At 45.5% G+C, this 17,288-nt stretch overlaps 1 protein-coding gene across 1 annotated transcript; it reads left to right on the forward strand.

Annotated features, from left to right (window-relative positions):
* The first annotated feature begins 229 nt into the window (after positions 1-229).
* On the forward strand, positions 230-12,688 carry Ctse (cathepsin E). Its single transcript, XM_076831719.1, has 9 exons — positions 230-297; positions 929-1,085; positions 1,675-1,792; positions 2,749-2,867; positions 7,232-7,431; positions 8,964-9,086; positions 10,259-10,400; positions 10,494-10,592; positions 12,080-12,688. The coding sequence occupies exons 1-9, from the start codon at positions 230-232 to the stop codon at positions 12,242-12,244; spliced, it is 1,191 nt and encodes a 396-aa protein (XP_076687834.1). The 3' UTR covers positions 12,245-12,688.
* The last annotated feature ends 4,600 nt before the right edge of the window (positions 12,689-17,288 follow it).

Consider the following 17,288-nt stretch of genomic DNA (forward strand, 5'->3'; position numbering starts at 1 on the left):
ATACTGTTTACTTTGGGCCTGGCTAGTGACTTCAGGCCTTATCATTGGGTCCTCAGACTGGGCTGGGCTGGGCAGGGCAGGTCTCAGTGTTGGGGAGAATTGTTTCCCCAATTCAACAGCCAGCTCATTGCCCACTTAACACACTCTGTCCTCACTCTGTGGGAGAGAAGAAGGGAGAGGGTGAAGCAGACTCCAGTGTGGAGAGAGAGAAGCTGCTGGTTGGACCACAATGAAAACCCTCCTCCTGCTGCTGCTTGTGCTTCTCGACCTGGGACAGGCCCAAGGAGCCCTTCACAGGTGAGGTGGTATCCCCGGCACTGAGTTCTACTGGCACAGCCCCTGCCTGCATCCCCAACCCCAGCCCAGCTCTGGGCTGCCCTGGGGGAGTACAGCTTATGGGAAATGTAGAGAAACTGAGGACCATGGGGATCCATGGGAAAGGTGTCCAGTGGCCACTTTGTGTGCGGCTTCTAATGAGCTCCAGAGGCACCTGCCCTGAGCCCTGGGGAACTCCTCTGCCACCACAGAGCAAAAACTTGCCCTTGTGGTTTATTGCTCAAAACCCTCTAGAACCGCCCACAAGAGGCCAACCATTACTGCCACCCAGTTTTTCTGTCCCTTTAAATCAGCTTTGATGCAGCTCATGTTACGCTATGGGGTGAGTCCCACATCTCCCAGTTCCTAGATCTCAAAGAGCCTGTGCCCAGGAGGGAGAGCCTTTCCACTGCAAGATTCTGAGAGTCTCAGGGCAGAGATGAGGCTGCCTGGCTGGAGGCAGAGGAGGTGCTGATTCTGGCTGCACCCTAGCCCTGTGGCTCTGCTCTTGTGTCACTCCCTAGTTAACCCCTGAACAGAGGCAGGGGGGCCGGGGAGGGGAGGAGAGGGAGGTAGAAGTGCGTTCTCTCCTCACATGGGGCTTCGTCTTCAGGGTGGCCCTCAAGAGGCACCAGTCCCTCCGGAAGAAGCTGCGGGCCCGGGGCCAGCTCTCTGAGTTCTGGAAATCCCAGAACCTGGACATGATCCAGTTCACCGAGTCCTGCACCAAGGACCAGGGCACCAACGAGCCCCTCATCAACTACTTGGATGTGAGGCATCTTGGGGATGGGGCCCGGGGAGAGGGGAGGAGGGCCATTTCAGCCGTGTTGAAGGTCATCGTGGACTTCTTGGTTTGGGTGATTCCTAAGGACTGGTCCCCTGGGTCTCTGTGGACTTTGTAGAAAGGCTGGAAGGAGTAGAGCTCTCTGCAGGAGGGAAGAGATAAGGATGCAGGCATTCCAAATGGAAGGAGCCCCCTTCTGCACTCGGCTGGGCAGCTTACTAACTATGCCCTTAGGCAAAGTACTTGACTTCTCCCAGCCGATGCCCTGATCCCTAATGTGGAGCTGCTCCTGCCTCCCCTGCCTTGCTACAAGGTAGGAATCCAGAAACTACAAGTAAAATCAAACAAAGTGCCTGGGGGCTGCAGGGTCCCACATCTCCCAGTTCCTAGATCTCAGGGATCTTCCTCCTTCATGACCTTTTCTCCGCTTCTTTTATTTCCCAGCCATCCCATCTCCTAGGCTCTGAAAGTGCCAATCCATTGTACCCTATGCTCACACCCTAGACACTCTATCTTGGCCCCTTGGTGGCCCCTGCCCTCCACTCATGCCTCCTTCCCTCTCTCCCTCCTTGCAGGTAGAATACTTTGGCACTATCTCCATTGGCTCCCCACCACAGAACTTCACTGTCATCTTTGACACTGGATCCTCCAATCTCTGGGTCCCCTCTGTGTACTGCACCAGCCCAGCCTGCAGTAAGTGGGGACGGGAGCCCTCATGGGAGATGACTGGGGTCCAGACCTGGGATGCCAGGTACTCTGGGGTTGGGGAACAAGGGGTTCCAGAAACTGGCTATCTCTGCCACACCGAGTTTCCCCTCCCCTTCTCTGGGTCTGCCTGGCACTGCTTACAGCTCAAACAGGGCTGGGCCAGGGAGAGGAAGAAAATGTGGTTGCTATCTATGATAACAACTTCACACTGGTCAGAATCAGGAGGGAGAAACCTAGCCATTGAAAAGATAAAACTTCGATTTTATGACTCACTTCCCCTGGAACACCAAAAGAACATGGGAGAAAGTTCCATTTGACTGACTCTACACCTTGAAAAATAAAGGTCAGCAACTCCTGATGACTGTAGTTTCTAAGTACAAACAGTTCACCTACTTCGAGAAGATTTGGTGGCCCTTCTCCCCCAGAGGTGGGGCTGTGGGTCACAATGGCATGGGTGTATCCATTTGCCCAGAGGTAACTCAGCAGTTTCAGTGAAAACTGGAAAAAGAAGACAGACATAAAGAAAAATGTGTTAGTCTGTGTGGGACAAGTTCTAGAGAACCTCCTCTGTCACTGGAAACCCTGACCCAGGTTATCCCCAAGGTTGGGCAGGGTCAGGAGTTCTTTGCTGGAGTGGTGATTGTTTACCCCTGAGTTTCTTTTGAAGTCCAGGCTCTGCCCCACACCAACTGGCTGAGACTGCTGTTGGCGCCTGATAAATGGCACTTATCTAGGTGTGCCCCATGAGGTCATTGCGGGCAGTCAGGTTTGCCCAGGGACAACTATTTGCTCCCCAATTAAGCCCCATCTCCTGGTAGGCTCACTAGGAAGGGCCATGGTCAGCTTTTCTGGGGGTGCCCGTTCCGTGTTGGGAGCTGAGGGAAGAGACGGCACATCTCTAGGGCAGGGGTGAGGGCAGTGACTGTACCCTTGCTTTCCAGAGTCACACCCCGTGTTCCACCCTTCCCAGTCCAACACATATAGTGAGCTGGGCACTTCTTTCTCCATTCAGTATGGGACTGGGAGCTTGTCTGGGATCATCGGAGCTGACCAAGTCACTGTGAGTACAATTCCTGTGTCTCCTTCTCTCTTGGCCAGAAACTTGAGAGGGAACATTGTTGGGAGGACTTGGGGGTGCAATTTCAGATCTGCCTCAGGAAGAGGTGGAAAGAGGGATGAGGCTGGATTTAGGGAAAGGGGGAAGACTGGCAGGCAGGGGAGCAGCCCTCCCCACCAGAGATGGTGGCAGTGTGTCAGTCTGCTCAGCACTCTGGGCCCCAGAGGGACATCAGGGAGCTCCCAGGGGAAACTGTGCCCAGAGCACAAAGACTGCTAGTAGGGCTGGACCACCCGTCTGCAGAGGGTCTGAGGAGACAAGACCAGGCCTCCATCCTGAAAGGCAAAGGAGTCCAAGCCACGGGATGCTGCTAGGGGTGGGAGGACTCAGGGAAATAAGCGGGCAAAGTCTGAGGTGGAGTCCAGCTGCGGAGACCAGGAAGAATCCAGATATCAAAATGAAGGGCCTAGGTTGCACAGGTTGCTCCTTCAACTCCCTCTGGCCAAAGATCGTAGGGCTTCCAAAATCGTGGGACTCAGAATGATGTGAGGACAGAGAACCAGCAGGGTCCTGGTCCTGCAGGGCTACTTTATACAGGCTTATGGGCAGTGGTCTAGGCCTACGCCTTGGAAAATAAAGGTCACCAACTCCTGATGACTGTAGTTTCAGTTCTAAGAAACTATGTAAGTTTTTACTAGAGATAGTAAGAACTATCTAAGGGCAGCAGGGACTAGCCTTCATGAGCATCTGTTCTAAAAGCCAGATGCATGCCTATAATCCCAGTAGCTCAGGAGGCTGAGGCAAAAATATCACAAGTTCGAAGCCAGCCTCAGCAACATAGCAAGGCCCTAAGCAACTTAGCAAGATCCTGTCTGAAAATAAAATATAAAAAGGCCTGAGGATGTGGCTCATTGGTTAAGTGTCCCTGGCTTTAATCCCTGATTTAAAAATAAAATCCCTTCTAAGCGGGTAGGGGTATATTATTAAGTGAAAAACAGAAGCAGAAAAACACTTTATATGTTGAAATATGTACATATAAAACACAGAGATAAAATAATACACTGTGTTTTCCATTGAAACCATTTCCATTGAAATTGGCAAGGAGAGGGGAATTCTAGTCCACAGCTTGCACTCATGAGCTGGTTCACCTGGTTGGTGCCACAGCAACTCCAGCCTGGGTTGCTTCTTCCTCCAGTGCTTCTTGCTCCAGGGCAGGTGCATGTTCATCTCTGTGAAAAGGAGTGTCAGCTTTTGCTGCAGGACACCCCCATCATCAGAGAGTTGGGACAGTGAGACAGCAATGTGGGTCCTAGTCCACCCTCATCCTTGAAGGTTCCAATTGACCCTATTTCCACTTGACATCGGTCTTCCCTTTCTGCTGCCCAAACTGTAGACTTCAAGCTGTAGCACTCAGAGAGAAACAATGTTCTAAGGTATGCTGCTAACTGACATCTACAATTGCGTATAGTCAAATATCTAAATAGACTCCATCTCATGTGTGTGCCTCTGTGTGTGTGTGTGTGTGTACCCACAGCATGGTAAAGTGCACATATATAGCAAGCTAATGCAGTTCTTAAAGGGACAACTATAATCTGAAATGCATGTATTAGAAAAGGTGAAAAATTAATGAATTAAGCTTCTGTTTCAAGTAAAAATAAACAAGAAAACTATCAAGAAGCAACAGCAAATCAAACCAAAGAAAGCAAGAGGGAAGAAATAGTAAAGAGACCAACAGGATATCAATGAAATAGGAAAGTCAGATTACAGAGAAAATCAACAAAGCCAAGAATTAACTCTTTTCAAGGAGCAATAAATTTTTTTTGCTGCAGGACACCCCCATCATCAAGGGACTAGGACAATGAGAGAGCAATGTGGGTCCCACCAATGTGGATCCTAGCATAATTAGTCAAAAAAAAAATGAAAGAAGATACAACTTAGAAATATTAGAAATGAAAAAGAGGACATTAATAAAGATCCTGTGGACATTTAAAATAGAAGCTATCAAGAACAGAAAATTCATAATGAAGAAATACTTCATAAGTCATTTTATGAGAACAGAATAAGTTAATACAAAACTTGAAAAGGATATTATAAGACTTAGAATTACAGACCAATTTCTCTCCTGTGAATATAGATGCCAATGTCCTATATACTAGCAAATAAAATCTTGTAATATATAAAGGGATAATATATCCCAACCAAAAGTCATTTCTCCCTAAAATTAATCAACTAAGAGAATAAAAAAAGAAAGGTCATATGATTTTCTCAACTGATAAAATTCAATATCTATTCATGACTTAAAAAAAGAAACTCTTAGAAAACTAGAATATAAAGCAACTTCCTTAATCTGTTATAGAACATCTAACAAAGAAGCCCACAGCAAACTTTACACTTCATGGTAAATTGTTGAGAGACTTCTCCCTGAGATCATGAATGAGACAAATAGAATCACTATTTGATTCTGTTCAGTTCATTTTTACTGTCTGTATTCAACATTGTGCTGAAGATTCTAGCCAATGCAATAAGGCAAGAAAAAAAATCCAGGTAATTAAGACAAAAAAGGAAGAAATAGTCTTATCATTAACATATGATAATATTATATATATAGAAAATCCAAAACTATCAACAAGTTGGGATTAATAACTGAACTTTGTGAAGTTTCAGGAAATGAGGCCAACAAACAAATTTGCATTTCTATAAAGCAGGAAAAAAGCAATGTTAATGGCTCTATTAATCCCATCAAAAAACATCAACTACCTTGAAGTAAATTTAACAAAGAATGTAGTCTAAAACTTTAAAACATTACTGAATGAAATTAAAAGATCTGCATAAATTGAAAGATAAACTATTCCCACAGATTGAATGACTCAGTTTTATAAAGAAGTCTAAATTTTCCAAATTTATCTATTTATCCAATGATATCCCAATCAAAACAGCAGCAATTTTTATTAGAAATTAATAAGCTGATTCTAACATGTATATGAATATAATGTAATACACCAAGATAAACCAAGATAATTTTGATGAAGGAAAACAATGCCATATTATTATAAAACCACAGTAATTTAGTATTGGCACAGGATTAAGAAAATGGACAAATGCAACAAAATTTAAAATTCAGAAACTACCTACACAATCACCTGACTTGTGTTGAACATGTTATGGCAGAATGCGGAGGAAATAATGGTATATTATTATGCCATTAAATAGTGCTAGGTTACTCGGAGATTCATGGTTAACAAGCCTTAGGTAGATTATAGATCTAAATGTAAAACATAATGCAATAAAACTTTTAGACTAAAACATAGGGAAATATTTTCATGACCTCAGGGTGGAAAAATTCTCTGAACAAGTTACAAATACCACTAGTACTAAAGGAAAAAAATGACTTGGAAATTCGTATTTTCTGTTACTCGACTTAAGATATTATTAAGAGGGTAAAAGCATCACTCACAGTCTGGAAGAAGATTTTTGTAATTAACAAGAAAGGACTTGATTCTGGAATATATCAACAAGAAAATGACCATACCTCACTTTATAAAAGGGGATATACAAATGTTCAGTTAATTACCAGAAAATACAAATTAAAACCACCGTTAAACCCCCTGCACATCAACTAGAAAATTAAAATGGAAAAGACAGGAAATAACTAATGTTAGTGAGGATATGGAGCAATTGGAATTCCCAAAATATTAGTAGTGGAAATATCAATGGGGACCATGATTATGAAAAACTCTTTTCCCTATTTATTTATGCATTACACTTGTATTCTCTGTAATGTAGCAATTTTATTCCCAGGTCTATATCCAACAGAAAAACATGCATGTATTTGACAAAAGATGTACACAACCAGCACCATTAGTAATAGTCAAATACAGGAAACAACCCAAATATCCATCAGTGGTAGAATAGATAAATATGGTGATATGTTATACCATGGAATACTTAGTATATCTGTACTTTATTTACTTCAATTAAATTTGCACAAAAGAAATTAAGTGAATGCAAAACAAAACAAAAAAAATATCTTAGCTGGGTGTGGTGATACACGACTGTAATCCTAGAAGTGGCTTGGGAAGATAGCAAGTTCAAAGCCAGCCTCAGCGATTTACCAAGGCCCCAAGCAACTCAGTGAGACTTTGTCTCTAAATAAAATACACACACAAAAAAAATGATGGGGATGTGGCTCAGTGGTTAAGCTCCCCGGGCTCAATTTCCAGTACCCTCCCCCACAAAAATCTTTGTGCCCATTTTATCAAGGAAAGTTGAGAAGGGAAGTAGCTTCAGGATACAGGGAGGATGCAGGGGTCTAAAACCCTTTGCCAGCCATTTCCTCTGCAGTTTTCCTGTGGGCTTTCTCCCTGCAGGTGGGAGGACTGACTGTGATTGGCCAGCAATTTGGAGAAAGTGTCAAAGAGCCCGGCCAGACCTTCGTGAATGCAGAGTTTGATGGAATCCTGGGTTTGGGATACCCTTCCTTGGCTGCTGGAGGCGTGACTCCAGTATTTGACAACATGATGGCCCAGAACCTAGTGGATCTGCCCATATTTTCTGTCTACATGAGCAGGTAAGGCCCATCCAGCCCACCCAGTTAAGGCCAGTGATGACTACAGGAAGACAACGTGGTGCCCCAGACTTAGTGGCCAAAAGAGCTGACTCGGATCCCTTGCTTGGCCTGTTGTCAGCTGTGTGATCTTGGGCAAAACATTTAACCTCTCTGGATTCTGAAGAAATGGGGTTTGCTTCATAAAGTAGCTGTGACAAGCGCTTTGTAAATTCTACCGCAATTATTGAATTTAAGGATCTCCTGGAATTGACTTATTTTTTAGTCCATAAATATCAAGTTCCTATTACATGCTGGGCATAATGTTAGACACTGGGGCACAATAAAATAAAACCAATCCTCAGAGTCGGGGGAGGCAGGAACAAATTTACAAAGTAAACTGACAAGAAAAGAATTGCCTGCTAACGGATGAGGAAAACATGACAATCCATAGCATGGAATATTATTCAGTATTAAAAAGGAAGGAAATTCTGACCCATGCTACAACATGGATTAAACTCAAGGACAGTATGCTAGGTGAAATAAGCCAGTCACAGTAAGTCAGATCCTATATGATTCCACTGGCATAGGGTACCTAGAGCTGTCAAAAGCATAGAGACAGAAAGTATGATGGCGGTTGCCAGGGGCTGGAAGAGGGAGGAAGGAGGATACATGGAGTCTCATTCTGCAGAATGAAAGAATTCTGCAGATTGGTTTGGCAACAATGTGGGGGTACTTAACTCTTTTGAATCGTGCACTCAAAAAATGGTTAAGATGGGAAGTTTTATGCTATCTACATATATTACCACAATTAGAATAAAACTTTAGACATGGTAGCTGGGTACAGTGGCTTATGCCTGTAATTCCAGCGATTTGGGAAGCTGAGGCAGGAGGATTATAAATTTGAGGCCAGTCTTAGCAACTTAATGAGGCTCTAAGCAACTTAGCAAGACCCTGTCTTAAAATAAAAAAAAAAAATAAAAAGGGCTGGGGATATGGTTCAGTGGTAAAGCGACCCTGGATTCAATCCTCAGTATCAAAAAAAAAAAAAAAAAAAGTAAAAACGTTATGCATTATAGTTGAAGAAGTCCTGAAGCTAATGTGCCTCTGGGTACTCTTGCCAGAGGCTTGAGGGACGTCATCTCATCCTCCCTATTATGGAATGGAGATTTCTTACCCCTCTGACTCCTTCCCGGGTAGGCCTGGCTTGAGTTCACCCTGTTCCAGCATAAGCCCATTTTCCCTGTTTCCTCATCCCACATGAAAAGTTCTGAGCTCCCCCTCCCAAGTTGTGCTTCGTCCCCAGCATGGCTGCAGTCAGGACAGGCCTGGGCAGAACTGTAGGACAGGCAGGCTGTCTGGGTACCTGAGCTTTCCCCTGCAGGGCTTCCTGCTCCGTCTGTCCCAGGAACAAGTGAGCAGTGAAGGGCAATAGCAAGGGCCCTGCAGTCAGACCAGCCTGGATATAAATCCTACCACCTGCATGGCTTCCTCTCCCAGAGCCTCAGTTTCCTCATGGGGCCCTTCCTTAACAATTTGCCTTTCTCTCCATATAGTGATCCACAAGGTGGCTCAAGTAGTGAGCTGACGTTCGGAGGCTATGACAGCTCTCATTTCTCCGGGAGCTTGAATTGGGTCCCGGTCACCAAGCAAGCCTACTGGCAGATTGCCCTGGATAGGTGAGTCTCCTCCATGAAGTGGCAGCCGCTTGGTGGTAGAACTCAAAACAGACACAACTCAAATTGAGTGACACTGCCGGTCATTAGGAGCAGAAGCTGTGGTTGGAAGGTGTGGAGATGCTGAGCAAAGGTACAGGAAGAGGAATTAGTGACCAGGGACAGAAGCAGCTTTGTTCCTTGTATGTGGGGTGCACCTCTCATTCAACAGACAGCAATACCAACATGCAACCTGCTGCCCTGTGTTGGTTCAACGTTAATTGACACACAAGGCAAGGCCGGAGGGACATGGGGATGCAAAGACAGTCACACAAATAGCTACCACATAAAGTGGAAATGGTCAGGGCTGCCAAGGAGGAGCCACCAAAGAGGCCCAGCAAACAGGGCAGGACAGCTCCTCTCTGAAGATCTCTTAAGGGTTTCATGGAGGGAGTAGATTTGAAACTGAATCTTAAAAACCAGTACAATACATGAGTGTGGAGAAATGGGGAAATGCAACTAGATGCCTGCTGTGTACCTGGAGCCGTGCTAGACAGGAATTCAAAGAAGTATCATTCAAGTATCAGATTCTGCTTGGTACCAAAGAGTAGAAAAGCCAAGATACTCACCGTCTACTGAGGCCCTTTCAGACTGTGGGGATGTACCTACTGATGGGCCATGACATCATTGTAGGGATCCTGACCTGCAGTTTTTAATGAAATGCCATACAATAGGAAATATCAGAGTGCCCTTCAGTTGTATGTGTGTTACATCAAGCAGTAAGTGTTGCCGGGCGCAATGGCACACGCCTATAATCCCAGTGGCTCGGGAGGCTGAGGCAGGAAGATCGTGAGTTCAAAGCCAGCCTCAGCAAAATTGAGGCACTAAGCAATTCAGTGAGACCCTGTCTCTAAATAAAAAACACAAAATAGGGCTGGGGATGTGGCTCGGTGGTCTAGTGCCCCTGGGTTTAATCCCTGGTACCCCCCACAAAAAAAGTCAGTGTATTTCTTACTATGGAACTCAGGCGAGAGAGAGAGAGAGAGAGAGATTGAGATGATTAAACACCCATGTGATGTGATGGGAGATTAAAATGGGCATCGTCAAGTGCTCTGGTACAATAAAGAGCCCTACAGGGAGCAGGAGGTGCTGGGGACCCGGGGAAGCAGGGCTGATGATGATCCCTTTGCCCTCAGCATCCTGGTGGGAGACACTGTGACATTCTGCTCTGAGGGCTGCCAGGCCATTGTGGACACAGGGACCTCCCTCATCACTGGCCCTTCCCACAAGATCAAGCAGCTGCAAGAGGCCATTGGGGCGGCGCCCATGGATGGAGAGGTGAGTGGGGTGGGGAGGGGAGAGGAGCAGGAGAGTCCAGCCTTCTCCTGGGAAATGGGCAGCCTCTGAGTGGGTCCCTGTGCTCTGTTTTAGTACACCGTGGAGTGTGCCAACCTCAGCGACATGCCAGATATCACTTTCATCATCAACGGCGTCTCCTACACCCTCAGCCCAACTGCCTACACGCTGCTGGTAAGCTCCATTTCCTTTTTATGCAAGTCACAGGGCCTTGCCCACAAGCCTGCCACTTCCCCTTGTCAACAGTCGCCTGCACTTAGCTACATTTACCCCAAGCCCCCTCCCACATTGTCCTGCCCTGATGTGCCAGTCCCCGCCAACAGGGACCCAGCTTCTATGATGGCAACTCCACTGGACTAGTTCTCATTTCCAGTTCTGCCATGAAATAGCCACGAACCTTAGGCAAGCCACGGAGGGGTTTTCTGATATTGTCCCTTCAGATTTATCCACTGACAGTTTGAATCCCTTCGACCACTAAGTCTGACGAGAGCTATTATTATCCCATTGTATAAATGAGAATATTGAGACTCTTGGGGTTAGGTAAATAGTTCAGCATATGAGTTGCTTGGGGGAGGGGTACAGAATGAGGTTCTTCTAAGATTCAAATTCACATTCCTCAGCAACCAAGAAAATGTCTTTTATTGCAGTAGATTCTCAAGTGTGGAGGGCAAGGTAGAAAGGAAATTCCTGGGCATTTTGAAAACTAGAATCCCTTCACCACCACTGGCCTCGATTTCCAACTTTGCAATTCTTTGGCAACTGTTTTAGTCAGCTTGTTCGTTGCTGTGATTAAAAGACCTGACCAGAACAGTTGTAGAGGAGGAAAAGTTTATTTGAGGGATCACAGTTGCAGAGGTCTCAGTCCACAGAAGTCAACTGCATTCCTCTGGGCTCGAGATGAGGCAGGACAACTTGATGGATGAGCGTGGCAGAGGGAAGCAACTCACATGATGATCAGGAAGCAGAGAGAGAGGTCTCCACTTGTCAGATATAAATATACACCCCAACGTCACACTCCCAATGCCTACCACCTCCAGCTACACCCTAGCTGCCTTCAGTTACCATCCCGTTAATCCCTATCTGGGGATTAATTCACTGATTGGGTTAAGACTCTCACAACCCAATCATTTCTCCTCTGAACCTTCCTGCATTGTTTTACCCATGAGCTTTAGGTCGGGGGGGGGGGGGGCAGGGGTTGTACTCTTCTCACAGAACAGTGGAAGCCTCCCTGTTCTGTATTTTAAAAAGCTCACTCAAGTGATTCCTCCGAGAACATCAATAAGAAAATAGCAGTGGTTAGATTACACTTAGAGTGTAATCTCTCTCCCTAAAAAAATGAACTTGAGCTTTACCGGAAACTAAAGGAACCAGAATTTAAATCAGGGTCTTCTAGTGCCAAGCCTTTTGTTTTTCTGGACATGCAATAAGGTTTCAGTTTTTCTAATCGTCAAACGATGGTGGTGTGAAGGTGCCCGCCCGGCAGACGAGCAGTTCTCGAAGTTGTAGAACATAGATGAGTGAACTTGTGCAAACAAATACTTCACTGAGCAAACTGGGCTAGGATTATATGAAGTAGGAGGATGGATCCACCAGCGAAAATGGGGGCGGCACTGCCCCCCTCTTCTCCTGTATGTCATTTACATACTTCATTGTGACCCCAGGACTTTGTGGATGGAATGAAGTTGTGCAGCAGTGGCTTTCAAGGACTCGACATCCAGCCTCCATCTGGGCCTCTCTGGATCCTGGGCGATGTCTTCATTCGGCAGTTTTACTCAGTCTTTGATCGTGGAAATAACCGCGTGGGGCTCGCCCCAGCAGTCCCTTGAGCAGGGCTCCGTGTCTCTGCCTGTCAGCGGGGCCTTTCCCACAGAAAACAGTTGTCCCCAGAATTGCAACTTGAATTAGGACAAATGGAGCATGAGAGCACACACACACACACATACACAACCTCACTCACACTTTACACACACACACACACACACACACACCAAATCAACCACCATCGTGGCAGAAGAATTAAGTTGTGAGTCCATATTCTTTATTGCTTTCTTTTTGTTGAATTTTTATCACAGAAATCTCCAAACACATACACAGCAGAGGTTGTGGTTCAGTAAGTCCCTACACACCCCAACCAACTTTACCAACACATCCACACACGGCCAGGACCCCTTCATCCATATCACCATCCACTTCTCTCTCTAGCTCCACAAACCTGGATTATTTTGAAACAAATTCCAAGAATCACATCATTTTATCCATAAATATTTCTATCATCCTTACACATCCAATTGTGATTCAGATATCTCTCATTGCCTCCTAAATGTGTGACCATTTTTACAGTTAGCTTGTTTGTATCAGCATTCAAACAAGATCCACAAATTGCATTCATTTGAAATGTCTCTTGCGTCTCTTTTCTTCTATAGAATTGACCATATTCGGAGTTTTGCTGGTGGAAATTCAAAGGTGTTATTTAACATGGGTCTATGAGCCCATCTTTTCTACAGAATGGTGCTTAGATCTAGAGGCCTGAGTTCATGGCAAAACACTTCATGGATGGGGCTGGACGCTTTTTGTTGTATTCCATCAGGAGGCAGATATAGCTGTGTGCCTCTCCATTGGTGGTTTAAGACTGACACGTGGGATTGGAGTTGTCAACTTTCACCATCCATTGAAGTTTCCTTTAGCATCTGACCTGCAGGTTTTAGAGGCATTGGTGATCATCTCTGAGATCCACTCTATCTATCATTGGGAACTTCTCTACTTCTATTTATTTTTCTGCATTTGTTAGCTAGGATTCTTCCGTAATTGCAATCTTCCCTCCTCAACCACTAGTTCACCATGAGGTAGAAAAAAGATAACTATCTGGGGCGGAGGTGTTTTCCTCATCTATTTACCAATTGTCAAAACAATAAGCTGGTGCGATAGCAAATGCCAATGGATTCTAAACATCTTTGGTGTGTTTCAATTTACTGAAGATATTTTTAGTTGCTCAGATCACCCCATATTGAGCCAGCAGGTGACCCTTCAAGTTAGTTCCTGTGAACTTTTCTGGCCCATCATGCCCACTTCCAGTGGCATTAACCATTGTCCCAAGAAGTCTTGGTTCCTCGCAGTGTGCCCATATTTTTTTTGCTTTAATGAAAATGTTTTATAGTATGTAGGAGATGGAGACAAGAGAGAGAGCAAGCCCTTTTCACATTTGGGACCCAGGGCCCATTCTAAGGAATCTACCACAGAGAATCCCGACCCAAGGCACATCCTTATTTGGTAGGTTTATGTTGCCATGAGACATGACTTATTTTTCTCTTCCTCTCTTTAATTTTTGCTACTTTCAAGATAGAAGTGTCCTCAGTTTTGTTCTTACTATAAAATATGCACAAGTGCTCTATGATCCTCCCCGTCAAGAGCTAGTATAAATTTGAAGATTCTTGTTGTAGTTGTTTTGTTTTACTTTGGTTTTGAAAACCAAGTTGCCCAGAATGACCTTGAACTTGGGATCTTCTGGTATTACAGGCAACTTGCACCAGCTTGAAGTTGTTTTGTAACACTTTTACTTTTTCCTTGTACATGTAAACAGAAATGGCTATTGGTAAGAAAACTTTCTCTTTCTACAAAAAAAAAAAGAAGAAGAAGAAGAAGCAATTCTCCACATATCCTTCCCTAAACTGCTTTTCTTTTAAAATAGATTCCTTGTCAGCACAGATATCTCATCCTTCTAACATCTCCATGGCGTCTATTTATTTATCCATCCAATCCCCTCTTAATGTCCATAAGGTCCATTTGGGGTTTAGTTCAATCCAGTACAATAAATATTAATTTTATGCCATGTTCAAAGGTAGGTAGTCTGAAACCTGTAACATAGCTGGGCAGGCCCTCCCTGTCACTTATGGGCACCAGGAGGGGTCACAGAAAACACCCCAGGCTGAAGAACTGATAGTCAATTTGGATGCACATCTGTGCCCCACCCCCATCACTTGGTGACCTCAAGTGAGGACTCTGTGCCTCTGAGACATTTTGCAGAGCCTTTGGAAAGATCCAGTGAGCCCACCTGGGTGGAATCACTTGGCTCAGAATGTTCACTGCAGAGTAGGTCCCAGCCACACGTACCTACTTTTTTATGTTGTTTTACTTTTTTTTCTGGCTGATTTTTTTCAACCTAAATTATTACATTTAGAGTTAATTAAAAATCAGCCTGATCCAAACTAGCTACCAAAGCATTATGGCAGAGCTGCTGACCACACAGGCTGTGCAGGCAGGCAGGCCTGGACTTGACTCCCAGCGCTAGTTGGGGGCACACCTCAGTTTGCTCGGTCGTCAGATGGGCCTGGTAACAGGAAGCACTTTGTGGGATCATGGTGAAGAGTCATTGTTACCATCGAACTAGCTTCTGTGCCTGTGTTCATCAGGGTACAGTCTCTCAGTCTCAGGATGAATCCTAGAAAAGGCAGAAGGCTCTAGATAAAAAGACTTTTTGAATGTTGCTTTGAGTCTGAATCAGGGAGCCTGAAGACAAAAACAATGACATCATCACATCTACTGAGTGTCCAAACCAGGTGGTGACTTCTGTCTTCACAATGACCCCACTGGCTCAGTCACAAAAAAAAAAAAAAAAAAAAAAACTATGACTTGTTCTTTGTCCCTGTCCCCCTAGGCATTGCTTTTCACCAGAAATATTTCAAGAACTAGGGCCTGCTTGATCAATATTACTGAAGCCCAGCTCTAATCCCATCTTCCCCTGCTCCACACTTCCCAGTGGCTCCTCGCTAGGTGTCAAATGACATCCAAGCTGACAGGACTTGTGGGGCTCTCTAGAGCCTTGCCTCAGTTTGTCCTCACTCCTGCATTCGCATCTGGGCCACCGGAGCCGAACCACGCTTTCCCCTTCTCCTCACTTGCACTTTGCTGCCAGGAATCATCTCTGCTTGCTAGAGATGCAGTCCATTCCCCAGAGTGGCCCCTTCTCCATGAGTGTTAAGATGTTAGGCTCAGAGCAGCGAAGAACCAGGCCACGCTGGGGAGGTGGTCGGCTGGGACTCGGTGGCTACCCGTGTGCTCTCTCTTCTGCCAACCACAGGCACAGCATCTCACCCACCTGGGATCGCTTCCCTTTATGTGGAGCCTGCCTACCTCCTCTGCACCTCACACAGTGGCATGTGTGCTCATAGCTCCACATCCCTGCAGCTCCAGTTCCAATTCCTTCCCACCATAATGCCCTCTTTGGCTTCCCTAACTAGGATGAACTTCTTCTTCCTCAAAATCCCCAGGTTTCTTTTCATTTCTTTTTTTTTTTTTTTTTTTTTTTGACCCAGAGATGCTTACCCACTGAGCCATATCCCCAGGATATCTTACCATATCCCCTTTTTATGTTTTTATTTAGAGCCAGGGTCTCCCTAAGTTGCTGAGGCTGGCTTGAAGTCGTGATTCTCCTGCCTCAGCCTCTCAAGCCTCTGGGATTACAGGTGTGCACCACTACACCCGACAGCTGTGTTTCTTGTTTGCTCCATGTCTTATTTCCACTGTTCAAAATGCAAGTGTCCACTCTTACATCTCCCAAAGAGTCTGACCTGCTCAGATCTCTGAGTGGATGCATGCAGCGGGAGGAGGGACAAGGTTCAGTGGTGCAGCCTCAGTCCTCCACCGCAGGGCAGAGGCTGGGCCTCATTCTCCACTGCAGCACATGTCAGAGGAAGGGAAGGGAAGCTGCTGACTTTTGATCCACAGGGTTGGAGGAAGCAGGAGTTAGGGGCTGATGTGGCTGGTGACTTGGTTTTCAAAGGTGTTGGGGACAGTTCTGCAAATGGGCCCTGAGTTTCAGTCCCATGCTCAGAGACTGTAAAAGACCAGGTGAGCACAGTTCACCCCCATACCCAAGCATCCTCAGCAGGGACCGCACAGCAACTTTCTGTGCCACTGTACCTCTCTGGGTGCTCATGTGCTCTCCCCACTCCCATCTCTCTCGTTCATTTAAAACTTCTGAAGGGCAACAATTTAAGAACAAATCAGCAGTCATCAATCAGTGGTTGTCTTGGGGGTGGGTTGATGCTCCCTTTCCAGAGTAACCAAAGTAGAACATTCGGGATAAACAAGCTCTGGAATTCTTTCCATCTTCCACTGTATCCTGTCCAGAATTATGCTTCAGAGACATTATTACATCCTCCCTCCAGGCATGTTTGCTAATTGTTACAAAGAAATGATTTCAACTTTTGTTCCATCCCAAACTGCTTAGCGGGGCCTGAAACTGGCACAGTGAATGGCCGAGCATGGATTTGGGGATACTCATCCTTGAGAAAGGTTTAGGCTGTGGCCAGATTAGATACAGAGAGTGGTAATAAAGCAGCTTTAGGACTTCTAGGGGGCATAAGAAAGAACTTTTGACAGGGAGGATATTAAACAAAGGAACAGACCCACAGGAAGATAAAATTCTACCTCAGAAGGAATGTGGGGATGGATGAGCCGTCAAATGTATTAGACATGTTGAGGGGATTCTCTTGAGATCTGCTGATCCACTTAAACCAGGCATGTCCAAACACTTCATCCCCCTTTCATCTGCCAGCCATAGTTACCCAAGGCACAATTCCAGGCAGCTCAAAGAGATGCCCAAATTAGTCTCACGCTAGCACCATTTGAAATTGCTCTAGTTTCCTAAATACTTCAGGTTGGCTCATGCATGCTCACCCAAGAGGCCCTGGATCTGCCAGGGCTTGTCTCACATCTCACAAGCCTGGAGTGGTGTGGTATGTGCATGTGCATGTGGGCTGGGATATGTGTGGTGTGTATATATATCGTGTGTTATAGTGGTACTATATGAATGGGGGCAGGTGTGGTGTATCTGCATGATATAGAGTATGTGTGTGAGTATGTGGGTGGATG

Source organism: Callospermophilus lateralis, chromosome 13 (genome assembly GCF_048772815.1).
Source record: "Callospermophilus lateralis isolate mCalLat2 chromosome 13, mCalLat2.hap1, whole genome shotgun sequence".
In the NCBI taxonomy this organism is placed as follows: domain Eukaryota; kingdom Metazoa; phylum Chordata; class Mammalia; order Rodentia; family Sciuridae; genus Callospermophilus; species Callospermophilus lateralis.